The 27,169-nt window shown below is 48.4% G+C and overlaps 2 protein-coding genes across 3 annotated transcripts in view; one reads left to right on the plus strand and one right to left on the minus strand.

Moving 5' to 3' along the window:
• The window catches only part of ADCY2 (adenylate cyclase 2), a gene marked incomplete at its 5' end in the record, with an annotated part of 433,407 nt that extends 425,069 nt beyond the window's left edge, over window positions 1-8,338 (plus strand). For both annotated transcript variants that reach the window (XM_082650879.1, XM_082650880.1), the window contains 2 exons: window positions 2,977-3,101; window positions 7,521-8,338. In XM_082650879.1, the coding sequence (XP_082507005.1) occupies window positions 2,977-3,101; window positions 7,521-7,673 (278 nt within the window). In that variant the 3' untranslated portion in view covers window positions 7,674-8,338. The remainder of the gene's footprint in view (window positions 1-2,976; window positions 3,102-7,520) is intronic.
• A 4,365-nt stretch (window positions 8,339-12,703) lies between these two features.
• On the minus strand, window positions 12,704-26,914 carry CFAP90 (cilia and flagella associated protein 90; the record flags this gene model as incomplete). The annotated part of the gene is made up of 3 exons (XM_082652376.1): window positions 12,704-12,883; window positions 14,691-14,807; window positions 26,768-26,914. The coding sequence occupies 3 exons, from the start codon at window positions 26,912-26,914 to the stop codon at window positions 12,704-12,706; spliced, it is 444 nt and encodes a 147-aa protein (XP_082508502.1).
• Window positions 26,915-27,169: the final 255 nt, after the last annotated feature.

The following is a 27,169-nucleotide window of genomic DNA, read 5'->3' on the forward strand; positions in this document are numbered from 1 at the left end:
GTTGCACCCAGGCCGCAAGCACTTGGTTTCAGAAGTGGACCCTGAGCCGGGTCTCAGTCTCTCCAGCCACGGTCATTTCTGCAGGTCATGGTAGGCTCAGCCTTCAGCCATGCCAGGAGCTGATGCAAGCCTGACTGTAAAACCCTCCATCATTTTATGATAGTAGGACCCACTATGGGCTATAAGATGCATCCAGACTTCAAAGATGTAAGACTGTTTTTTTAAAAATGCATCTTGGAATTGTTGGAATAGTCCCCATACTCCTGGGGTCACAACCTATAAGAACCCCAACTGTGTCCTAAATTCTAACAGAGCTGGAGCTTTTCAGATTGAACGTTCCAATCCCAGAGAAAAAGCCAACTTTCTTCCAAAAAAAAAAAAATTCAAGTAAGTTCTTCCCTTGCTTTAAGTTGATTCTTGAGCATGTTCCATGCTCCCTTGCCCTTTACAAATGTCTATCCAAAAGAAGTGTGTTTTAAACCCTCAGGTCTGCACACACCGCCTTGCGACGTTTGCATGGTCACTTGCAGCCATTTGTGATTTGTAAGAGCTTCTTTGACCATTTTATGCTGTTCTTGGCAACATATTTTGCTGCTTCTGAAAGCAAATCCATGTAAGAGTAGTCCTTTTAACAAAGTCTATCTGAGTGGCTTTTCACCTCTCTTGCATACAAATTTCAACTTTAAAAAAATCCCAATATTTGGGGCTATTTTCTTCCTTTGGTGTTCATATGTTCTGAATTGTAAAACCCAGAAATATTACACATTTCTGGAGCAAATGGGATTCTCTTCACTGCATGTATGTCTTATTGTGAGCATCTGAACACATTTTTATTTAGACCTTCTCATCTGTGTGCCCAGTGGACCTTTCTCTGGCTCCACCCGTACAAAGATGAGAAGGGCCAGGTGGGCAGGAAGCTGAACGTGGAGGTGGCCCTTTCGCCTGGAGCTTTTTATTGCTTTAACAGCTTGGAAAATGGGATCCTCAAACTTTCATAGTGTGCTCCTTAAAAAAGAAACCAATTGCATGGCAGAATGACCCCTGTCAAATAGTCTTTTTTTTTTTAATTGAAGTACAGTTGATTTACAATGTTGTGTTAATTTCTGCTGTACAGCAAAGTGATGCAGTTATACGCATATATACATTTTTTTTAATATTCTTTTCCACTATGGTTTATCATAGGATATTGAATATGGTGCTCTGTGCTGTACAGTAGGACCTTGTGGTTTATCCATTCTACACAGAAAAGCTGCTGACCCCAACCTCCCACTCCATCTGTTGTCAAATGTGTATGGACCAAAACAATATTGCCCTTCACTGTGAGGGGGAACGGGACAATTCTTTGCTAGTCATATCTGTCACATCAAAAGCCCAGGGTTCTTGGTCTGGACCATAACAATATTTTCCAAATTAATGTGAGCAAGTTAATGGACTTCCTTAAGTAGGTACTTATTGAGTGCTTACTTTGCACTGATTATTGAATAACTATTAATATCTATACACTCACCCCACACACCAGCTCTTTTTGATGTCTGCGGAAGCCCTGCTCAGTGTGTCCGTGGCCTCCAAGCTTGCCTTTCCCCAAACCCTCCGTCTCTCCCGAGGGCAGCTTCCCAGCCCCATCTTTGGACACAGTGCCATCCAGTGGCAGTTCACAGTAGGAACTCAGAAAGGTAATATTAGCCCCTACAAAATCATGATGCATAGTAAGAGCCAAACTTGCTCCTAATGTCCTTTTCCGCACGTCAAGCTGTAGAGTCAGTCAGTGAGTGGGAAGCACCCCTGCGCTTCAGCAGAGATCGCTCCGCTGCCAGCAATATCGGCCCCAGGCTCTCTGCCCTGGCCCAGAGCCACTGACCAAGCAGGGGCTCAGAGCAGCCAGAAGGACAGCTGAGGGCAGTGGCGTCTGAGATCACCGGCCAGCAGCAGGAATAAATTATTCGGGATGTCTGAAACAGAGATTTGAATTTTACTGAATACTCCACAAAAGCAAAGGAGAACTTCTTTCTCAGTCTTGCGTACCTTCAGGGATTGTGTGGAACAACGTTTGTGCTGTGTTGCCTGCCCCACTTACCATTGCAAAGGGGAGGCTTTGCCTCCGATCTATAACTGGGCTTGTACACGAAGCAGTTCAGTAGTGGGGAGTGAAATCTCTCAGAAACACCCTCATTAATCCACACGATTTGATTACTGCAGTAAGCCTGGGGAGGAGGGGGTCTTAGATCCAGGAGAAAATATAGGGGGAAAAATCAACCAGTGTCCATACCTCTGTTTCTATTTCTGTGGCCTACCTCTTGGACGCCCATAACAACTGTGGGTCCGTGTGTTTGAACTGAGTTCTTGGGACAAGGAATCGTCCTACTTGCTACACTGGGGGTGGGGGAAGACCCCAGGCAGGGGTCTGTGAGAATTAGAAGCTTGTACATGTCAAGCTCACAGAATAGTACATGGCAGGTAGAAAATGCAGCACACACGTCAAGGGGCTGGTGGTGGTTTAAGCAAAACATTAGAGGGAACCCAGAAGTCCACCAGCGGCAGGACGGCCAATAAATAGAGTTCACAGACTCGCTGCGGCCGGTTAAAATTAAAATAGGTGCATTTCAGAAGTAATTAACCACAAAACTATCGGAGAACAAGATAATCATCTCTTGCCTAAGATTATGTGGCATCATAGAAAAACAATTATAATGTTGAGTTTTATAAAGTGTACCAATTTTACGCTATTACAGAATAATTGTAAATAGACATACGAGCGCGAATCAAGAAGAGGAAGAAAGACAAACGTTTTACTGTTTTTGAGATGATGACGTTAGACGAATTATGGTTCTTTGTTTTAGAGTTCCATGAGTTGGGCGAATGTTTGCTGCGTAATCATGGTTCAGGAATGGTCTTGTAAAACTTTCCTGTTTGAGACAGTTGCTTACACTGTCAAGTTCATGATTCAAATCGTGCTCAGCTGGTTCTGGTGTGTCACAGGTATTAACCATGGCCCTGTAATAGCCGGTGTGATCGGAGCTCAGAAGCCACAGTACGATATCTGGGGCAACACCGTAAATGTGGCCAGTAGGATGGACAGCACTGGCGTCCTGGACAAAATCCAGGTAATTTAGTCTGTTCTGTTGTTATCCACCATGTCTGTCGTCTTGGGAATCATGCATAAGTATATAATAAGGATAATATATTGAAACAGAGGGAAGAAAGTAAACTTTGTAATTTAGTTAAACTTTTTATTGAGGAAATACTAATTCGTTTCTGCATTAACTGTGAACCATAAAAATTGTGAAATAGTATGAAGGTTATTGCATTTGGGAAAATAAGTGATCACAGCGACCAACAGGGCAGTGCGGCCACCTGATGGGAGGGGCGGCAGGGGTGCCCTTCTCCTTGGTATAACCCAGACCAGATGTGACCACCTGCCTTCCGCTCCCCAGGGGCTGAACTTGGAGGATGAGTGAAGGGGCCAACTGTGGAGAGGAAGAGATGAAATGGAGTGAGGTGAAATGACGGTAATAGATCAGACTAGCATGGGATTCAGATATCTGGAAATGACTGGAAGGCTCTGGAATCCACCCAAGGGGGAGAATTCCAAGAGCTGACAAGTTAAAAGCAGTGGTGACTGCGCACACCTGCTTGGGTTACAGCACCAGCACCTAGAATGAGAGACTCACTCCCCAAAGGAGAAGGATATGTGTGTGTGTATGTGTGTGTGCGCGCGTGCCTGCGTGTCTATGTGGAACTTTCTGTTTTCCTCGCCCTCAAAAAGCAATGGTTCCACATTTCACCCCAGCTTTGTTGTCTTCTGGAAGATAAATTCCTGCCAAATGGCAAGTTTGTATGAAAATCACTGGACACAGCTAACAGGCTTTATCGGTTTTTTGTCCTCTTCAGAGAATTCCCTGAGCCCCTGTTCTGCGCCTCAGCTTGGCGGAAATCCTCAAATAACCCTGCCTCCCAAAAGTACGATGGACACTGGAGTCCATTGTTAACCTCTGCAGGGAGCTGTCAGCTCCAGCATCACCTAGAAGGGGCTTTTCGTGAAACCCCTGCAGAGCTCGCTTGCTTTCAGTGTGACTCTCCCTCATTCCTCCTAGAGGATCCTGTCTCCGTGGTCTTTCTCAGGCAGAGCTTGACCTTTAGATGGAAGGTGACACGCGTGACTTCTACGTGTTCGCCTTGCAGTCAGAACATGAGTCAGCAATTGCTGAAAAGTTAGCAACCATCCAACAAAGAGAAGAGAGAGAGAAGAAAAGAGGAGTGTGGAGGAAAAGAGGAAGTATCCCAGGCCTTCCCGGCCAAATTGGCCACTGCCAAGGAAAAATAGAGCCGGCTGTTCTCATGGGATCCGCCCCAGACCAAGCTTTCAGCAAAAATGGGGCTCCTCTGACTAGGGCTTTCTGTCGGTACATGGCTGGCCGCTCCCCGTGCCCAGGGATGCTCCAGCGCTCCTGGGCAGCCCGGGTCTTCTGCTTGGTGGGGAGAAAGGCAGGCTCCTACCAGGAACACATTCGCCCACCCGTGGGCCAACCTAGGCCTCCACCGCACACCAGGAACGTTCGGAAGATGGACTGTAGTTCCGCATGCTTCACGACTCTCCAGGCACTTTTCGAGCACTTAGGATAAGTATCAAAAGCAATCTGAGAGAGGCCGGTCAGGGGAACATGCCCTCCCAGAGACCGTAAATCCCCTACAGGTCAATGTTGACAATGATCACGTGTGTCTCTAAGAGGAAACTGGGCTTCATAAAAGTCCGGTGACTTAGTGCCGTGCAGCCACCTGGACCGTCTCTGTGCGTTTTCTCTGAGCCCGGGGAGGGAACAAGACAGGTTTCAGCCTGTCCAGAGTGAGGGATGTCTTCCACAGGCCTGCGTGTTCACTCAGTTCAGCGGCTGGAGGGTCCGCATCTGGGTAGGTTTTTTTCTCCGGAGGGCAGAGCTCACCCCAGCTCCACTAGCCTCTCATCTCCATTTATGTGCGAAAAAACCAGTAGTGAGATGCCAGGAAAAATTGAAAATGATGCTGAGAATATTTAAAGCTTCCCCGGGGCCTGAAGAACAAATTCTTTTTATTGAAGAGGATTACACTCCCACCATGCTTCCTGTGCCCCAAGAACAGCATAGGAAGCCCCTCGTCCCCCAGCCAGGCTTGCCCTGGACTTGGAGGAATCGTAGCTGGAGTTCATTAGGTTGATGGCTCTCTGAATGTCACGATAACTGTGCGGTTGGCGATACAAATTCCGATGGCCAGCTCAAAAATGCCAAGGGCGTGCTGCCCAGCACCAGCCTCAACTGCAAAATTACCCTGCAAGGCTTCAAACGATGTGTTTGCTCCCTGCGTGGAAGACCGGAAGCCGAGTGTCTGTAGCAATCTCTAATTCTGATTGCCCCTAAGAACTCTAATCAGGAGAATATATTTGTCATCTGATTTTCTTGACTATGTCCATAGTTTTTCAGTTCTTATCTAATGTTCCCGAGCTACAGCCTATCCTCCTTCTCCGGAACTTGGGCCCAGCCAGGGGAGGGCAGGACGTGAGCATCTGGACTTTGCATCCCCCTTTTCCTTCCTGTTCTGCTCAGAAAGATCCACACTTTGGCCCCTTTGCTAGGGGCCAGCCACTGGGTCACACTGCAGAAGACAGATTGATTTTTCTAGCTCTTTCCCACAGCCTGCCCTTGAGATCGTCACAACACACACTTCAGCCTTACTTCTGGGGCCCCCTGGATGCTGTCCTGGGTTCTAGAAGCCCAGCCCTCCTGTGGTTTTGATGTGCTGCCACCTCTGCCCCATGGCAGTGTCCATCCTCCAGGCCTCCCTCAGCTCCAAGGGGCTGGCTCATTGCCACTGCTGCTGCCCCAACACCACACAGCCCCCTGACGGTGTCCACACCAGAACAAAAATTGTGGTGTGGCATGCCCAACACACGTGTGTCGCGCCCAGCACGTGCGTCACCCACATACCCAAGGTGGCTGGGCCCTACAGGTGGCATGGCTGTTTCCTCTGATGAAGTGGGATGAAATCCCTCCTCCTCGCCTGCTGTTTCACATGGTTCCAGAGCAGTGTTACCAGGGATTTCTGGGAAAATAGCTCCCTCCCTCTCTGCTCAGGTCCCAGATACCTCCTGGGGCGCCTGGCTGGGGGACCACGTTCCTGATGGGTGGTCCCTCACCTCAGAAGCTGAGGTCTTGTTTGTAGCCCAGTCGGTGCACCTCACACGTTCTCTGCTTGAGAGGATGCCTTTTGCAGGAGGTTCCTCTGACACGCAAGCATCAGACCCCTGCCCTCGGTCCTAGGCGTGGTCTCTCTCGAGAGCACCGCGCATGCTCAAGCTGAAGACAATACGACTCCCCTCCCCTCCCCTCGGAGAGAGGATCCGTCCTACCCAGCAGGTTTCCCTGCCCACTGACCCAGCAGGACCAGGACGTAGTGCAGAGATGGGGTCCTCACCTCGTGGTGCAGTGGCAGGAAATCAGGAGTCCTGTCACATTGACAGACTGCCCCGGAGGGGTCACTCCTTTCAGCATCCCGAGTCAATCCAATGAGGTGGGGAAACTTTCCAGACCTGACGCAGAGCATCCTGTCCACCCTTAGGCTGGTGCGAATTCCTAATGTTCTTTCAGTTTTAGGTCATTTTATTCATGTGTATTAAACCTGAAACACGTGGCCATTTGCAGAGTCGACTGTGCTGCTTCTCGTGTGTTTTCTCTTATCTATATTAAAATCTATCATTAACATTTATTATTTTAGAAAATGACATTAATAACAATTTATAAACATCATCCAAAATCCCACCACTTCAACATAGGTTTACTTCCTTTTTTCCAGGTCTCTTACATGTGAAAGCATAATCTTCATGTGGTTAAAATCATGGCACGGATCCAGGCTTAATTCTTTTTTGGGGGGTGAAATAGTTCGACATGATTTCATCGTCTGATCCGTGACATTGATCGTGATAGCGTCGTAGTTTTTTTGTTTTGTTTTGTTTTCTTCAGGACACCATAAATTTGAATTTTATTTTAAAATCATTATAATTAAACATGTCATTATTTTTCAGTTCTATAAATTGTAACTGATGTCTGTAACTAATAACAGTAGTCAATAGTCATTTTTAAATAAATGTTTACTGCATGTTTGGCCCAAGTTTAACTCTCAAAAATATGGAATGCTTCATGAATTTGTGTGTCATACTTGCGCGGGGGCCATGCTAATCTTCTCTGTATCGTTCCAATTTTAGTATCTGTGCTGCTGAAGCAAGCACGATGGCATCGTAGTTTACTTAACCCTGGAGATTACTTGAATCTTAGGTGGTTTCCAGTTTCTCACTTTCACAGCACTGAATTAAACATTGTCCTTAGAAAGCTCTTCCTCTCATGGATTATTCTCTCATCTGATTTCTCAGGAGTAGGATGAATGGGTCAAAGAGCATGAACATTGGGGGGCTCTTTATTCTTGTAGTCAAATGCCCTTTGAAAGGGTTGTGTCCGCACCGGCACTAAGCACTTCTTCATCTGTCCCTGTGCTTCCAGGTTACTGAGGAGACGAGCCTCATTCTGCAGACCCTGGGATACACGTGCACATGTCGAGGAATAATCAACGTGAAAGGAAAGGGGGACCTGAAGACATACTTTGTGAACACAGAGATGTCACGGTCCCTTTCCCAGAGCAACCTGGCATCCTGAAGCGTCGCCTCGGTTTTGGCAAGAAGACTGTATTTTCAGGAAGATAACAATGCACTTTCTGACTGCCACTTTTGTCCCTCGTTTGTGATGTGTGTGCTCTGTTCTGTCCTCTGGAGCCTCTGTAGACTCATTCCTGTGACCCGGTGGCCTGCCGTTTGGTGTCTGATGTGTGCCAAGATCGCCCTGCCATTTGCACCGTGCTTACTCCTGAGCAGAAGGGAAAGGAGTGCGCATTACAGCGGAAAAGCCTTCAGAGAAACTGACAGAGATGAGAGAGGCGAAACAGACAAAAATTCTTAAGGCAATAAAACTAGGGGGTGTATATTATCTTCCGGTGCATGTTCTTTTTTGGAAAAATATGGTAGCTCGCCAACCGCATCTGCTAGTCTGATACTAAAACACACAGTATGTGTGACTAAGTTGATTTCGTCACCCCCCCCCCATGGAATCCGACTGTGTTCACCCACGTGTCTCATTGCAGTGACTGTCCACGGGCCCAGCTGGGATCCGTGGCACCGTCACCTTGCTCTGTCGTGTCTCGTGCCAGCAGCACGTCACCATCCATCACCAGAATTAGTTCTTACAACCTAGGACTAGTTTTGTACCAAACACGTCTGATGTTTTGATGCCATTGTCTTTTGTAAGGTTAATTCATTAAAAGTTTTCTGTACTTTGGTTGAGAGTCTGTCTCTTTCCCGCCCCTGCCCCCTCTTATTCTTTCTCCTGTGGTTTCCTCCAGAACTGAGTTGGTTTGCCACTGATTCTCCCATGGGCAGTTGTTTCAGAAGCAGAGATTGAACTCTCCTTGGGTAAATCAGATCGGGACAAAGTTTGTGATGTCGATCATTGATTACGCAACTCCCTGGAAAGAAAGACAGTATGCTTCACTGTGTCACGTGGTCTGTTTTCACTTTGGCATCTCTAGGGAATATTTGCAGGGAAAAATATTTTACTAGTAAAAAGATTCTCTACTAGCAGCGGCACGCACTCCGTCCACATACTCTGATCTACTGTAATACGTCGGTAGAGCTATGAGGCCCCGAATAATTGGGAACTAGGTACATCAGCTTCACAAGAGTCTGAACTAACGAGAGAAGCCACCAAAGCCCCACGAGCTGCCTGTTATGTCTGAGGAGACTTGAGAAGGCACAGGGACTTCCCTGGTGGTCCAGGGTTAGGACTTCGCCTTCCAATGCAGGGGGTGCGGGTTCGATCCCTGGTCGGAGAACTAAGACCTCGCAGCCAAAAAACCAAAACATAAAACAGAAGCAATAGTGTAGCAAATTCAATAAAGACTTTAAAAATGGTCCACATCAAAAAAAAAAAAAATCTTAAAAAAAAAAAGGGCCCAAAGCCAACCTCGATGCATTTTGGAAGAGAGAAGACCTGGAAAACTGTGTTCTTGTAAATCCAACTCAAGAGTTTTGGTTTCTTTCTTCCCCTAAAGAAATCATACTTTGCCAAAGGGTGAAAAATAGGTCATGCATAATCAAATGTTTAAAAGCAAAGCCGCAAATGCCAGCCTGGTTGGGCACACCATAGCTCAGGGCAGGCATCTGTAAGAAGTCGAGGACCCCAGGGATGCATTAGGAAGCGGCTGGGAACTCGGACTTGAAGCAGGAGTCCTCCGTTTAATCCCTGACTGTTTTTTTTACTAGCTGTGAGACTTTGAACACATTTTTCAGTTTCTCTTAGGACTTTTTTCCTCATTGGTAGCTCATGGGATCAGATCCGATTAAAAGAGCTAAAGACCGTGAGAGAGGCTGGCAGGTAACCAGGCCTTGCTCCAGCTTGTTGGACCCAGTGCATTGCAGGATCAACATGGCCACCCTGCCAGGGCTTTGGCTCATACTGGGTAAAAAGAGCTTATTGAAATTAATAACCGGCCTTCATCATCAAAGTGGGAATACAGCATGACTCGTCCAACTGTCTGCCCCAGTCAGAAAGTTTTTGATCCTATAATTGCCACTCAGCATTGACATTTATACATCTAATTCTCCAAAAAGGTGACTGAGAGAAGAAAAATAGTATAAGGGCATTTCTCTTCACTGTAACCGAAATCTGGACTAGGATGCCCTAGGTTTCAGGGACTTCGAACTGCCCCTGTGGGTTCTTCCTCCCTTGGAGCCTACAGCATCCATCCTGGGGCTCTTTTTGTCACCTGCCCTTAAAGGTAGACACCTGCAGATGGGTGATTCACCCAGTGCCCTTAACTGTGCCCCTCAGCCCCTGCCCCAGATGCAGAAGGAGAACTGTTTTTCCCCAAAGCTGTATCTCCAGCCTTATCAAACAATAGCTTTTTTAAAGCAAGCAGAGTCATTATCAAAGTCCACCTCGCAAAGGCCTGTGCACACATGTGTCTCTCAAAGTGAGGTTCCCAACCAGCAGTATCAGCATCACCTGGGAACCTGTTAGAAATGCACGTTTTTCAGGCCCCAATGCAGACCTGCCAACTCAGAAATCCTGGTGTGGGGCCCAGCACGCTCCCTGTACTTTGCAGAGCAAGTCCTCCACGTGATTCTGATCCCCAATCAAGCCTGAGGCCCCCAGCATTTTACAACAGAGGAACCAGCTGCAGAGAGGTTCAGGGGCTTGTCTGAAGTTTCCCAGTTGATCAGTGACTAAGACGAGACTAGAAGGGAAAACTGCCTGTTTCCTGAATTTGAACGTGTGACTTGCGGTCAAGGCTCCCTAAGTTCAGGCAACTACGGACATTGCTGTGAGCAAATCATGCAAATGAGAGGACTCGCCAGCCACGTCCATCATGGCTGCAGCATTGATAACACGTAAGAATCTTGCCTCAAAACCCTCCTTAACTCTCAGTCTTGTAGGAAGCCCCCCTCTCATGAAAAACACTGAGTCCAGTCCCCTTAACACTGCAGTATTTTTAATACATCTGTTTAGAAAAGTCTACGTTGTCATGACTCTTCCATGTTATTCTTTTCCCCAGCTCAGTGTGCTTTCCTAAAGACAGCAACACTCTGCTTTTGCAAAAAACACTGACAAATGGAAATTTAATAAATCAAAACAAATTATTTTAATGTATGTTTTTCTTTGATAAGATGACTAATGGGCATTCACTGATTGGCTTTAAGGTGTAAAAGTCAAGATGCTGAAAGAAATATAATTTTCCTTTGCTTCCTAATAAACAAGAGTGCTTTTGAAAGCTTGCCCAATTAAAGCCCTGCTTTTTAAAAGTAGTAGAAGGTTAAGGGAGTAGAATCTGACTTAGTAACTGAAAATAATCTGACATTAATTTATCGCAACTACGTTCAGATGAAGGCATTTCTTTTTTATTTATTTATTTATTTATTTTTGGCTGTGTTGGGTCTTCATTGCTGCACACGGGCTTTCTCTAGTTGTGGTGAGCAGGGGCTTCTCATTGCGGTGGCTTCTCTTGTTGCAGAGCACGGGCCTAGATGCATGGGCTTCAGTAGTTGCGTCACACAGGCTCAGTAGTTGTGGCTTGCGGGCTCTAGAGTGCAGGCTCAGTAGTTGCGGTGCACGGGCTTAGTTGCTCCGTGGCATGTGGGATCTTCCCGAACCAGGGCTCAAACCCGTGTCCCCTGCACTGGCAGGCAGATTCTTAACCACTGGGCCACCAGGGAAGCCCCAAAGGCATTTCTTAGAGATGGCTTGTCTTTCTTGGTAATCAAGACTGAAGAAAGAATAATTTATAAAAATTTCCATCACCCAAACTTTATATATTTTCTATCATGTTACTATAAACATGCTTAATGCACCCAAAGGCATTCCAAATAAACTGCTATTTGTTTGAAAAAACATAGGAGACACCGACAGTGAAAAAACATTTTCAGAAGTATAAGGAAATAGTTAAGAATCATTCAGCCTTGAAATTGCCAGGAACGCAGTGTCATAAGTCCTTAGAGAATCAAGACAATAAAACCAGCAATGGAGGAATCAGCATTGAAATTAATTAGATCACCTGCCCATTAACTGCTAAGCTGTGGAAAATTTAATCATGATAGGTGAGGGATGATTTCTTGCAAGAAATCCATTCATTAAAAACACAGCCAATATCTTAATGCTTGAATAAGTTTCAAATCACCTCCAAACTAAACATTTCTAACTTTGGTTAAAGGCAGCAGCTGCTTCCTAAAAGAAAACTGTTCAAAGTGACAGTCACAGCCCCTATCGTGCAGGTTAAGACCACACTCCAGTGGCTTATGGATTCCCACACAAACTCCTCGAGGTTTAGAACTCCCACTTTAAAGCTGAGGAGATGTGGGCTCAAGTAGGTGAGTCCATTTGCCCTACCCCGTGCAGCTAGAAGGTGCAGGAGCCACAGTGTTACCCAAGTCTGTCGAGCGCCAAAGCCCGATCTCTTCCTGTGACCTCTGGCTGCTTCTCCACCGAGGGATGACAGCAGCATTGCTGGCCACCGAGGCCACCCATCCTACTAGGGACTTTTGTCCTCGGTTGTCCAAAATTCTGTTATTGTGGCTCAGGCCTGTGGCGGGGTAGGGGGAGGAATGCTGTAGACGCTAGAGTTCAGCTGTGCCGAAAGGCAATTTCATTATCTCCCCATTAAGTATTGTTTGTGCTGTGAGACGGAGGTTTCCATAATCGGTAAGAAAAGGACCTGCGCACCATTGCCACGAGTGCCTCCGCCAGGAAGACTCACAGACGTGGAGAGGAGCGAACAAAGATCAGCCCAACCGCTGTCAAGGGGGAGCAAGGTTTTCATTGTATTCAGATGCTCATAATGGATCAGTCTCCAGCATCATTTCATCTGAAATCGGTTCGCGTGAAAACCGTCATACTAGGTAGGTGTCCATCCTCAGACTCGCAAGCCTTTGGCCAGGCTGGTCGCCAAGGAAACGTGCGGGAAGCAGCCCTGCGCGGTCCTTCCCGCGGTCCCAGTGCATCGGGGGCACATCAGGGGTCGCCCGCTGGCCCGGGAGGTCCACACAGGGACCCTGAGGCCGGCGCCACACCGCGTCCCCCCTTCCCCTCCCCCCCCCCAGTGCCATCCCTCTCGCCCGCGCCCTTCGGGCCATGCGAGGGCGTCAGGCCGGAGAAATGTGACCGAAGCCGGGAGCCTTGATGCTGGGGATGTCGTTCTTCCGGTAGAAGTCGGCCTTCACGTGGCCGGCGCGGCAGTGATCCCGGTTCGGGGGCTCCACAGGCTGGTGGATGCGCCGCCCATAGACAGAAGACGTCAGCACACACACTGGCCTCTCGCGCTCCTGTTGGGGGTGAGGGTCAGGGAGCAGAGCGCTCTTACCTGTCCAGCCCGCGTGCCGCGCATCTGCGCCCCACCTCCACCTGGCTTCTTAGGACCCCTCCACGCTGACGCCGGGGGAGGGGGACCTCTTTAACCAATTCACACCCTGTCCCCTCTGCTCAGGGCCTGCCGCTGTCCTCAAGTCTTTCAGAGGAAAGACCAAGGTCTCGCACGGGGCAACAGGTACCCACTGACTTCAGGGTCCTGTTCCTCCCCGTCTCCTCCCTTCTCCCCGAGCTCCTACTGCCTGTCTTCTGTCCGCCTTCTTCCTTCTCCCAGATACACATCTCCCCAGATCTCCCATCTCCCCAGACCTCCCATATCCCCAGACCTCCCATCTCCCCAGATCTCCCATCTCCCCAGACCTCCCATCTCCCAGACCTCTCATCTCCCCAGATCTCCCATCTCCCCAGACCTCTCATCTCCCCAGATCTACCATCTCCCCAGACCTCTCATCTCCCCTATCCCCCATCTCCCCATGCTCCATCCCCCAGACACCCTCATCTCCCCAGGCCCCCCATCATGTCCCCAGCCCCCTTCATCCCTTTCATTTTCTCCATCCCCTTAAAAGACTGTATTTCTCTGCATACCACTTATCAATACCTGGCATCCAGGTCATTATTTATTTGGCTTTTATTTTTCTGTCTCCTCGTGGGAATGTCAGCTCTAGGAGGACAGACACTTCTGTTTTCTTCCCTTTATACTCAGTGGCACATGGGAGGTGCTCAAAAACTCTGACTGGATCTAAGTCATGCCAGGTGTGTGCTTATGAGAGAAAAGCACTAACTTCACTACCAACTTGGAATGAATTAACTCAAACCAAAACAACAGAAAAACAAAGTTAATGTCTGTGACTTAAGTGGTGATACTTCATAGTACCTCCATCACTTAATTTCACAGCAGTTAAAAGTTTCTTTGAAAGTGACCCGGTGGTCTTCTTAAACATTGGCTGCTACAGGCAAAAATCCTCTGATCCAAAAAGGAATCCCACCAGAAGCTTTTTCATCCAGATTTCTGTGTATTGTATAAGGATTATGATATTAATACAGAATCCAGATCTTAATAAACAGTCCTCGGATCAGATTTAGAGAGACAATGTCCTAGTGTGGGAGAGGGTCTAACCCAGCAGCAAGTGGGCTCGACCATGCCAAGGGGATGCACAGCCTCCTCCCCCACCCCCATCCCTATCAACCCCCCTCTCTACGCCCACATCTCCAACCCACCACCCAACCCCCTGTACCTGCTGTGAGCCTGACCTTCTCACCCTGTGAGTTTGGTTACCTCTGTTGGTCACCACCCACCCTGTGCAGCTGACGAGAAGCAAAGCCCTTCCTCTCAGAAAACCATGCAGAGATAAAAGAAGAACTGAGCCGTATGTGGTACATACAGTGGCCTGGTAACTTGGGAGAAATACTCTTTCCTGCATGTGTGGTTTCATCCCTGGAAGGCCAGTGTTCTTAGAACTATGATAGCCAGGCCTGGGAGGTTAAGCAAAGACCTGTTTATCTATTGAAAAGAACTCCTGAGTTTTGCTGTCATGGAACTGTTACATTCTAGAGGACCAACCAACAGTCACAAAAATTAATACACAGTTTAACATGGCAGAATGGAGTGAGCTGTGACAGTAGCTTAGTCTTCACTTCCTGGCACAGTGAGACAGAGGAGAGCCTCACAAAGGCGAGTTACGTGCAGCCAACTGCACACAGTGCTAAACACACACACACACAGTGAATCTGTTCACACCCAGCGATACCCTGCCTTACTATTACCTCCTCGTTAACATGGAGTCCCAGGCTTTTTGCATGTTCTCTGTCGTCTCGGTGCAATTTCTGATTATAACCTGGGTTCCTCTTAAAAACACAGTCATAGAGGGAAATGATTCCGGTCTGGGAATAAAAAGAGAAAGAAAGCCATGGTTTATTCAAGGGCTGAGCTGTGGAAGCTTCATGCGGCTTGAGAGCCCAAAGTCTCCCTGATGAAGAGTGGAGATGTACAGAGATTCCCGACTGCACCGAACGTGTATGGGGAAGGTCACCACCCCTCAGGCAGTGACCAGAGCAGGGACGCCAGGCCCCAAGTTCCTGAGAGGCCCGACAGGATGGAGATGTTTCCAGGGACACTTTTCCTAGACTGTTACAGACTCCTTCTTCCCAGAGGAAGCTCCTGGCTCTCCCTGACTCCACCCTAGGGCTCAAGTCTTAAAATTATGATAATCCACTCAATATATGTGTTTTCTCCTCCATTTTTTTTTTTTTTTTTGGCCATGTCGCGTGGCATGTGGGGTCTCAGCTCCCTGACCAGGGATCTTACCCGCGCCCCCTGCAGTGGAAGCTTGGAGTCTTAACCACTGGACCGCCAGGGAAGTCCCTCTCCTTCATTTCTACTTTTCTTGAATTTCTCAAATTTTGTATAATAGGCTCGTACTGCTTTGAAAAACTAACAATAACTGAATACTAGGACAATATACCCAAATAGAAGTTCTCCCTCTCTAGAGAGAAATATTTTCTTTAATCATATGTGGCAGCTATAAAAACTGTAATTCATATGTATATGAACACATATATTTGGTATATGTTATATATGTGTATATATACATATGTATAATATACACATATATCCAAACATAGTATAAAATACTCACACGCACAGCTCTAATGTGTTAGAAAATGATCCCGTTAACAGAGCTGCCATCTGTAACGTCTCCATTTTTTTACCCCCAATTTTTCTTACTACAAAAATAAAACTGCCTCATTTGGTAGCTAGTAAAAGGAAAAGAAATCCACGCGTTAGCTGATCTTTAATCTTCGCCTTGTAAGTCAGGCCTGTCATTTCTGTTCCTCCAGCCCAGGGCCAGCTGCCTTGAATCCTCCAGCAGCAAAGGCAGATGCGCCACCTCGCTGGAATTTGGGATTGCGGGGCCTCTAACCTTTGCTTGCTTGTTTGTCTTTATCCTGAATAGCAATGTTAGAAGAGTCCCCCTCCGACGGAAGGACACAGAGGTAGAAGGTAACGGTGAAAAGGATGCACATTGCTTGCAGTCTGTTGGAAAACACATCCCGCCCATTCTCAGTGTGGGAGCTCAAGAGCTGCTGACAACAGCGGATACGGCTGGAGTGTGATGTACCTTCAGCCCAGCCGTGAAAACTCCTTCACAGCTCATCTGTCCCGTGCACGACGTGCCACTCCAGCTCGGGAAGGTTTGAAGATAACTCAGACACGGCTGCTGTCCTGGTGCCATTAACCATCTAGTCAGGAAAACAACGCCGTCTTTTAGAAACATTATTTTCAAGTTCTTCAGAATTTCAGTGGTACCATGTTCAAGGCACTTATTCAGTGATGCTGGAATCCTGGTTTGCCTACGTTCCGAGTCACTCCAAGTGACTAGAGACAGGAGCCATGGCTTCTGAATCCGTGCCCTGATGGTCATTTAATGAGGTCACCTCGCAGGAGCTTCTTCTTGGCTTTGTCTTCCCTCCCCCACTCAGCTGCTGGGCCTCTGCACGCGTTGGTTTGGCCGGCCCTGACTTTCCCGCCTCCTGAAGGCCACCTACACCCTACAACCTCCTGAAGGTAACCTTGTACTCGTGGGATTAAAAAGCAAAAGACCCAAATCAGTGGAGAGGTGATACATTATTCAGCTTTTGGTACTGTGAACATTGGCTAGCTGTTTGGGAAAAAAAGAAAAAGAAAGCTGGGTCTTCACATCACCCTATGGACAAAAGTAAACTCTGGATGGATTAGAAAAATAACTGAAAGGAAAACCCACAAGGGACCTCCTAGGCAAGAAAGCAATGGAGAAATATCACAAAGAAAATATCCATCACTTTGACCATGTAAAAATCAGACATTTGCTTATCAAATAAAATTCAAACTTAAAAAACCTTCAGGAAATGAAGAAGAAATCTCAGTATCTTTAACATCAGTGTGTAGGATGTCCACAGAAGCAGAAGCTGGTGGGGTTGGCTGGGTGCTCACTTCTAGCCTAGAGAGATTAAGCAAACCTCACAGGAAACCTTTTTTTGGGTAAGCTACGGGGCCAGCGGGTCCGGCAGAGACACAGCAGAAGCTCAAGGATGCCACCCACTCTGCTGGGATGGTGGGACACAAATTCTCCAAAGGAGCATGCTCGCCTTCTGTAAAGGGGGTATTGCAATGCAGACCCTTCCCTTTGGGGTTCAGAGCTACTGGCCAGGCCCGGCAGAGGCAGACACGAACTGTAACTTGAAACCCCATCACCCCTACATCACCCGCATTTACACGGTAATGTAGGCTGGGCTCTTGGTCATAATGTAGATTTTCCATTGTCACTGGAATCCCTCCTGGCCTGACCCGTGAAATGGGTGTGTTTCGGGAAAGAGCTGCCGTGGGCAACAGAATGACCTGGTTTCCTAGGACCGAGCACCTGAGTGGGAGCTGCACCTGCAGCCAGAGCCCTTCTGCACCCTGAGAACCTTGGGCCAGAGAGGAGGAGGCCAGCGGCCAGTCTCTGCTCCCTGCAGTGACTAGCTGCTCCCGGGTGTGCGGCTCAGCCCCACCACAAGGGGGCAGCCCTGACAGAAGGGGAAACAGGGATCCCCCTTGTGCTGGCTTCCTGTGCAGGTGGCCCATTCCCGCCTGCCCCTCCTGAACTGAGTAAGCCCCTGGGGTCCTTGGACTTGTCCTGGGAGAAAGACTAAAGAGGGAGGAACGAACTCAAGAACAGAATGAGAATGCCATCGCTGTTACCTGAACGAGGAAGGAAGTCTTGCTTCATTCTGTCCCCTATGATGGAGAAACCCACTGCAATATGCAGCTTTACAGAATAATGCCTATTTCTTCTCATTCTAATTGGGTCTCCTAAAATACTCTATGGAAGTAAGATCTATGAGCAGCAATGCCGGACTCCCATCCCCAGGATTAGGTACCAACAGCCTACTATATCTTAGAAGAGTCTTTATTAGAAATCTCACTGCTGACGGATGTGATCAGAATCTTTAAGTCTTCTGTGTGGGGATTTTGCTTACTCAGGACTTTCCAGAGTAAAAACGAGTTTTTTTCTATCATTGAAAAATAAGAAAAATTTAATCCATCACCAGGCAGGCAGCCTTACTTAGTAATGTGACTGTCCATTTCCAAATCCTAATCAAACCAAAAATCTGGGTTTTCCCGGATTTTAATTATTAATCTTTCTTCTTTCAGTCTTTTGTATTCCTTTATGATTTGAAGCAAAATGATATTAAGAAAAGCCAAACTGGATTTAGATGCTGCCACAAAACAGAGCTTCTGGGTTCCTGATATTTTGCTATTAAAATCTCTCAAGGGATTTCCTCTATTTCACAGACGACTTTTTTTTTTTTTAAAAGGCAAAGCTGAGCCCCTTTATTTTTCTCTCATGATTTCCTTAGCTCCTTTGTGTTTTGAGTATCATTATAATGTATTCTGGTCTTATTCTGGTCGTGGTGTCTGATCCCCCACCATCAGTTTCCCTATGGTGACCCCTACTCCTAACACTGAAAAATCACTCCAGTCTGTAGCCCTGGGCTGACGCCGTAAGACCAGTGGGGGCCTTCAGTTTTCAGCCTCCAAAGCACATTGGGTCTACTTTGTGCCAGGCACTCTCCTAGACTCTGGAACAGAAATAGGGAGACCCGACTTTAAAGGAGACCACCTAAAGGCTGGGAATGGAAATAAACCCACTAATTAAAATATCTCAACATAACACCCAGGGAGGAACAGAGGTATGTACAAAGTACAGTAGCACCAAAGAAGGAAGGATCAGCTTTTGTCTGGCCTGGGAGTAACAAGTGGATGCAAATGAAGTTGACAGGAGGGACCACACCACTGTAGCCAAGGCCACTGGGGAGTAAGCTCCCTGTGTGTTAAATTCATATGTTGAAGTCCCAACCCCTAGTACCTCAGAACATGATCTTATTTGGAAATAAGATTACTGAAGGCATAATTAGTTGAGGTCAGACTGGGATAGGGTGGGTCCCTAATCCAATAAGACTGGTGCCCTTATTAAAAGAATTTGCACACAGACACAAATAGGCAGAAAGTGAAGATGATATGAAGAGACACAGGGAGAAGACAGCTGAGCTAAGGAGAGAGGCGGGGGGACAGCTTCTCCCTCACAGCCTCAGAAGGGACCAACTCTGCCAGCACCTTGATTTCAGATGTCTAGCCTCCAGAAACTGTGAGGCAATAAACTTCTGTTGTTTAAGCAGCCAGGTCTGTAGTACTTTGTTACAGCAGCTCTAACAGCATACGAGATAAGGAGAAGTAGCCATCTTTTGAATGATGGAAAGTAAGGATAGAGATAGTACAAAGGTTACTGCAGTGGAACCAGAGACCCAACCATGGAACACTCTGCTCAGGTAAACTGAATCGGTAGACCTACTGGCTTGGTAGACATCACCAATGTTCAGTGCTCCTCTACTGACTACACAGAGGATTAATCTTCCCTCTCCTTTAGGTTAGTGAAGCCATGAGCCCAGTTCTAACCAATGAATGGTGCGTAGAGGTGACATGTGACTCTTTGATCGGAAGTATTTAAGAGCTGGTGCCAGGGACTCCTGAAGCTTCAGACTGAGGTGTTAGCAGCTTCCACGGTGGCCACAGAGGGACGGTACCGGGCAGAGTCACCCTTCTGATCCCTGTTGGACGCTTAGCGTGAGAAATAAGCTTTGTTTCAGGCCACTGAGACTTTGGGGGTTGTTCGTTACTGCAGCATAACCTAGCTTATCATGACTAATGCAAGTTCATAAACAAGGAAGAAGTCCTAGCCTACCACCTCCAGCCCACAGGGTGCCTGGGGGCTGTCTCTTCTGGGGTTGTGGGCTTTATTATACCCAGTGCCTCCTCCCAAACTTGGAAGCTCTCTTCCTCCCAGAAGTTACACAAACTCTCACACAAATAGTTGGGGGAAGATTTTGAGCAAACTGAGATTCAAGTCCTTTATTTTCTCCTCCCTTTCAGACCATTCTGAATATAAATGCACTCTTCATTGTAAGTTTCCATCACAATTAGGCCAGGGCCAAGTGACCAGCTCTGGCCAGGAAATGTGGGTGAAACCAGCGGACGCCATCTCCTAGGCCTGGTCCCTAAGAAACTCACAGCAGGCCTCCACACTCTCTCTCCTTGCTCACTGACCAGCAATTTAAAGGATCCAGGGAGAGACCCAAAGTCCCAAAGATTCCCAGGCCCTGGCAATAATGGAGTCACTAAAACAGAGAAGCTCAGTTTCCCAAATAACTGCATTAAGAAGACCCGCCCAGGAGAAACATACATGTTGGGCTGTATTTCATTACGTTATGTTTATATGCTTAAGGCCACCGGCGCACTTATGTTAACAACCTGCTCTCTGGAGAAAAAAGACCTGATTTGTAGTGTTTGCTAATTTCTGTGGTGTAAATACTCCCATCATGGCCAATTTCAGGCTTCCAATTGAATGCAGAGTTCAGAAGAGATGCTAAAAGTCCCCTCTTTGTCAGTATGATCAGGCTCTGACACACCACTAGTTAAGACTCTCAGGGTTTGGGGTCCATTTGTTTGCATAGCACATCCTAGCCCACCTTTATTAATAAGGTTATGACCGAGCTCCTCTCATCTCCTCTCCTCAGGGGACATAGTACTGCTATCTCTCACCTGGAGGCTTTCAGGTACTGTTTGCCTACCCAGAGCTTTGTGACCTACTTTTAAAACTGAAAATTCCCAAGGTGACTGAAAATGGTTTTCTTTGATTCATAAGGGCCTCATTTTACTTCTGATAAATTCAGTGCTTCTCCTTGGGAGTCAAGCAGTGTATGAAGCTTAAGGAGTATGTTTTCATTAATTTTAATATTGTTCAAAATTCTATCTCTCAGAAGAAATGTCGCTTGTCAAGGACATAACGATAACTTTTTAAAAAGGACAATACTCAACTATTCTCTTTGGTTTGTGGCAAAGATTGTATTTCCTCTCTGGTGTGTTAAGATCACAAGTTTGGGAAATTTTCATAACTTTCCAAATAATCTGAATAGTTTATCAATTTAATAAGAATGAAGCCAGTTGCCTTCTCTCTTCCATTGATACCAGCTCCCCATTTGCCCCCTCTTCCGCCCCCTGCCCCCCAACAATTCACATCAAGGAAGAAAGGGCCATCCACGGGGGCTGAAACCTGAATCTAGTCTTACATGTTGTCACTTGGTCAAATATATTGGGGAAAATGCTGTTTGTTTTCATGTATCATTTGCTTGTTGTACTTCTTAAAAGGGGATGATTTTGAAAAAAAGTCTGAGATACACTATTAAATGAAAAGAGCATGCTGCAAATATATACACGTAGATGCGCGATCGTGTGTGAACATGTTCTTATATTTAAAAGTTTGACATACATGACTGCATTCATAAACGCATGTGGAAAGGCATGCACCGTGTGCTCACATGGGTGGTCATGACTGGTGGGAACCAACTGGTAGGAAATTCCCTATTCCTGGTGTTTCCTTCCAGAGGAATCACTTCCACTAGAAGGGCATACATGACCTCTCCTCTCACTCCTTTATCCCTCTTGGGTGACCTGTCCCCCTTCCACCTGCCCTGGAGGAAGACACTGAGCCCCACCCTCCAGGCCTTAAGTTCCCAGGGGCAGGTCACTGAACAGTACAAGCGCAGCCAGCTCAGACAGAGAGCGGCAACCAGAGTCCACTCCCAAGTTTAGTCCCCCGAGGAGAAGAGCAAGGTCAAGGATAACCCAAACAGCAGATAATCCAAAAGGACACCTCTGTTTAGTCTAAGAAGCTAAGCTCATCAATCGCTGACTTGTCTCTCTGTTTAAAAAATCCGCATCCATTTATTCATCCTCACTGGTTCATCAGCCAGTGAGACCGTGGGCACTCTTTCTATCGCTGAGGACAGAGGATTCACACAAATAAATCCCTGCCCTCATGGAGCTCATATTTTAATAGGAGAGAAAAAACCAACAAGATAACCAAGTGAAATATTTAGTAGGTTAGATACTAACACATGCAAAGGAGAAGATCAGGCAGGATGGGGAGTGTGTCTTGGTGGGCAGGGGGCGGGGCAGGCACACTTGCATTTGGCTAGTACACATTGGGACTGGAGTGCATGCGGGTGCAAGATGGATAAGATAGAGAAACTTGTCTCGATTTTGACAGGTGGCCCAGCAACAGAACTGGAGCTCATGTGTCCTCCACAGCCCCTAGGAGTGGCCAAGCCTGTATGGCAGATGTACTTGATGCCTAAAGGTGAAGAGGGTCCAGGAAGGGCTTGGGGAGCTGGTATTTAATGCTTCCTGTATCCTGGACGTGGGCATAGGGACACCCCTTTGCACCTCTGTGCAGTCAACACCCATCGTTATGTTTACCAAGCGCTTGGCTGCACGAAGCAAAGGAAATTCAGTATCAGGAGGGTAAAGAAACAGTCAGCCCCTTGCCTCTTTCTCTCCACCACACACCGTCACAGAAAGTCGGCTAATCCCACCAACACTAAGGTTGGACTTTCTGAGCAAAGCTTCACTCAAGACACAGCTACCCACAATTCACATTAGCATGAAGGAAAGCATATTCTAAAACTGCCTAAGATTTTTTTTTAATGTAGCTTTTAGACTTTGAGAAATTTAATCAAAACTGTCATAAAAGGGCATTCTCCTTTGACTTAGCCTTTCCATTTCAGTAGCAGAAATGTTGCACGAGGCAGAAGAAGAAAAAAGGAATTTAAAAACACCATTGAACTGAATCTATGGAACACTATTTCGTAGAAAAAGCCCACACTGCTAGAGGCTCCCTAGGGAGCAGGACAGCACTTGACAGCATTTTCGCTGGCAGCTTTAGAGGACAAATTTGTCTTAAGATCCAGGGTATTACTGGGGCTTTAACTAAGTGTGCTGCTGCAAGAGCTTTGACTCTGGGCTCCTGCGGGGGAGATGCCTTATAGAACATCAGGAACCACCAGATTGTCACTCAGACTACCTGCCTCACCTGTGTTAATTTCCAACAGTGAACAAGATGGAGGATAAAAGGCCCCAGGACCAGTCCCTCAATGAAAGGAAACTCTAATCATCACTAAGAAGAACAAATAATAAGAAGAAGAGCTCTTCCTACATTGGGCTTACTACGTGCCACTTTCCACCCATTAATTAAATTAATTCTCATAAGAGCTCCATGCATTTGGTGCTGTTCAATCCCTGATCCCGAGACGGGCAAGGTGAGACAGAGTGTTTGAACTAATAACACAGAGGACTAATAATGCAGGACGCCTGGGCCTGTGCTACTAAGGAACTAACCGGTGAGTGTGACACACAGCAACTGACTTAAGAGCTACTTTTGCAATGTTTCTTCCCAGCTCTGAGCGGGGCCTGGAATTATTTACAAAGAATTTAGGGGCAGGTGAGACCCCAGCAAACCTGTGATACAGAGTTCATCCTTTTTAGTCCAAATGATCTCAAGGTCAGAGAATCAGCTTCTGGAATCCTGTAGCTGATTGAATACCAGCACATACAAGGTCATTATTGCCATTGGTAGCTGGCTTGCAAATGGACTTTGAAATGTCTTTTGTGGTTCTTGCTGCTTTGAAGGCTTTTTTATTTAGTTGTTAACCTTTCTCCTGCATCATTTTTTTCCCTGTGACGCTAAAGGCCTCAGGACTTGAACTTGCCTGTGACCCCAGCTATCAACAGTACTGAATTTTTTTTCTTAAAATCTGCTTTGCATTAATTTGTCTAAGGCCCATCCCTCCATTGGCAGTAAGACATCAGAGCAGATGTTGGCAAGCATTTTCTGTAAAGGGACATATAGTCACTGTTTTAGGCTTTGCAGGTGCCATGGTCACTGTTGCAACTATTCAACTCTGTGTGGTTGCCATTGACAATACTATACACATGGGCATGTGACTGTGTTTTAATAAAACTTTTTAATACAGCTGGCAGGGCAGATTTGGCCCAGGAGGCTTCCTATGCATGGCCCCTGCACCAGAGGGGTACATTTCTTGCCCACTTCAGATCTGCTTCCAAGTACGGAGCCCTGGTCACCTCATACCTTGGGCGTCTCTCTGCCCCTTGGTTGATTTGCCCCAGAAAGGTGGAGCCATGTGTCAGATTGGTGAATTTAGGAAGAATAAACTGAGTCTGCCAAACTCAACTCTGCCCCTTTTCCCTTGGTAGTGTCTGGCCCACAGCGGGTAGAGGGGTCTTCTCTGCTTTTTCCGGCACCCACAGCTCTCGTGGCTGGATGGGTAAATCCATCTGATTCAGAGCTTCAGTCTCCCCAAGCCCAAACCCATTTGCCCAGAGTCCTTAGCGGGATCCTGCACCCTGGCTTTTTTCTCTGACAGATATGTATCTTGGTCCCCACCTGCTTAATCCTTTATCTTATTTCCCTATAGCCTCAAAGTGGTAATCAATAAGACCCCTCAAAGATACACATAAAATGGTGTACTGTGAATTTTTTCATTATGTCAAGAAGCCGGATAATACTTATATACTTTCAATAAAACAGCGTGGACCAACTTAAAACATCAAGACTCCTTGATTTTTGGCTGGTTCTCTCATGCTGTGCATTAATGCTATGCGTGACTCATAAATTCACTGGCAATAAGTTCTTTCAAAATATATTGCTCATGGGAGGAAAAGATATGAGGTCCATGGTGGCTGTGAGGTTGGGAACCACTGCTCTCAATCCCGTTCCTGTCTTAATGGTCAGCAGAGATATTCAAGCTCGGGCCAGTCAGGAAACAGGGAGGCAAGGACAGATGAGCTACAGGCGTCCCCTTTCTTCCTCCTGTCCTTTTGTCCTTCCATATCGTCAAAGCCAAGCAGAGAGGCGCTACCAGATACAAGAGATCCTCCTGGCTGAGGTTTATGTGTTGGTTTGCTGGGGCTGCCAAAACACGAAGTACCCAGAACCAGGGGCTAAGCAACAGACATACACTGTCTCACAGTTCTGGTGGCCAAAGTCGGAGATCAAGGTGTCAGCAGAGCTGGTTCCTTCTGAGGGCTGTGAGGGAAGGATCTGTTCCCAGCCTCTGTCCATGGCTTACAGACAGCTGTCTTCTCCCTGTCCATTCACATCATTTCCCCTCTATGCAGGTCTGTCTCTGTGCCCAAATTGCCTCTTTTCCTAGACGGCAGTCATTTTGGATCAGGGCCCCCCACTAAGGACCTCACTTTGATTACCTCTGTAAAGACCCTGTCACCAAATAAAGTCACATTTTGAGGTGCAGGGGATTAGGACTCTAACATAAGAATAATAGGGGGACACGGTTCAACACATTACAGTTGTCTAAACTAGACATTACTGCTTCTGTTTGCACAGCTAAGCTCCGTGGTATCTTTTCACATGTGGCAAGTACTCAAATGTGTGCTGACCTGATCTAAATGGGGATTCACTTGGGCTCTGTGGATTGTGGGTAGGGAGAAAAGGATGTGTTTGGTGGGAACACCTCACACATCAGGAGGGAAAGACCTCCTTCCTCCCAGGCACTTGGTTAATCTATAGATCCCTCTTCAGGCCACCCCTTATCACTGCCGGCTGAGCATCTCCAATCAATGCGCCTTTTAATAATGATGCCCCTGCTTCCCCAGCTGCAAGACAGGCTGCAGCAACGTACAGTACAAGACACTGGATGGAGACTTTTAGGAAAAACATGGAGAAGAAAGGAATAAACGACCCCCGCAAATTCTGAATGTTTCTTTTCCTTTCCCTTTTCTTGCTGGTTTGGCTGCAGGGTGGCCTTCGCAGACCCTCAGGCTTTCCCCACGACTCGTGTGTGCCTGGTGAGGCCCGGCCACAATCCTGGGACGCTCCCAGCCGCGCTCTCCCTGCCAGCGGCAGTTCAGCCCTGCCTCGAGGTTTCCTTGTTCGCAGGCGGGCTTCTAGGAGGGTTTCCGCGCCCTGGGCGGTCCGGGCTCAGTCACTGCGGCGAAAGCCTTCAGGTAGTGGCTGTTTTCGGGCCGGCCCAGGCCTGCAGCAGGCAGACCCCAGAAGCAGCAGTGCCCCTGCCGGCTGGGTGGCCCCGCGCTCCTGCGACCCTCCTCCAGATCCTGGGCACCAGGCCCACCTTGCTGCTCCCGGCAGAAGTAGAAGCCCAGGGGCTCTCCCTCACTTCCCCCCGGGGGAAAGCTCGGCCCTAACCCACCCCTAAAAGGCTCCAAACACCCGCTGAGCAGTCCCGGCCGCCCAGCCCGCACGCCCGGCCTCGCAGCCCCCTTCCAGGTGAGCGTTTTTCCCCTCCCCCCATCCCCACACCCGGCTCCGAGCCTGCCCATGCTCTCGTGGGGGGCGCGGGGGTCCACCTTACGCCGGTGGTCGTAGTCGCGGTACTCTGAGGTCTAGGAGCCCCAGAGGGAGGCCACTCTCCTACCCTCCCACCACCTTTGACCCGTACGCCCCCTGACTCCCTGCGCCCCGCCCCGAACCCCGCACAGGCAGTGTCGCTCAAGCCCGCCCCAGCTCTTCTGTGCAGCCCTGCCCCGGAGTCCTAACCCGAATCTGCAGCCCCACCTCCCCGGCCCTCCACACTCCGCGGGGCGGCCCCGGCCTGCAGCCCCGCCCCCAGAAGCCCTCGCCGGCAGTGTAACCCCGCCCCCAGCATCCTCCCGGGCAGTGTAGCCCCGCCCCACCCCTTCTCCCTCTAACGCCCTCCCCGGAGGTCCCCCATTCCCCCTCCCCCAGGCCCCTCCGGGATAGTGCGGCCAGGCCCCCAGGACCCCTTCCTGGCAGTGTGACCTCGCCCCCAGCACCCTCCTAGGCAGTGTGATCCCGCCCCCAGCACCTCCCTGGCCCCTCCCCCGCAGTGTAGCGCTGCCCTCAATCCTCCCCCTACCTCCCGTCCCTGCTCTCCAGCCCGCCCCGCCCGCCCCGCCCCGGGCCGCTCACCCTGCCCTGGCGGTAGTAGTAGCTGTACTCCTTGGGGTCCTGGCGCCGCGGCGGGACGTAGCTGAAGGCGGACTGCGCGGAGATGGGCAGCGGCCGGGGCTTGCCCCGCAGCGTGGCGGCGGTGATCTCCTCCTCCTCGTCCTCCATCCGGCCGCAGTGCTCGGTCCCGCCCCCCGAGGGGTCTGGTCCCAGTCCGCCCGCCGCAGGCTGCCCGGCGCCCACGTTCGGCCGTTGCCTGGAAATCGAGGGGGCGCAAAGCTAGGCTGGACTGCGGGGCGGGGAGGGGGTGGGGCCGACCCTCCCCCGCCCCCCGGCACCTCTGTGCACACCCGGGTCTTTCCTTCTTGGAGCGTCGGGGGAGCCTCACCGGCTAAAGCCGCTGCGGGGTTCCCGGGTGGGAGG

The sequence above is a fragment of the Grampus griseus genome, assembly GCF_964374135.1.
Source record: "Grampus griseus genome assembly, chromosome: 3".
In the NCBI taxonomy this organism is placed as follows: domain Eukaryota; kingdom Metazoa; phylum Chordata; class Mammalia; order Artiodactyla; family Delphinidae; genus Grampus; species Grampus griseus.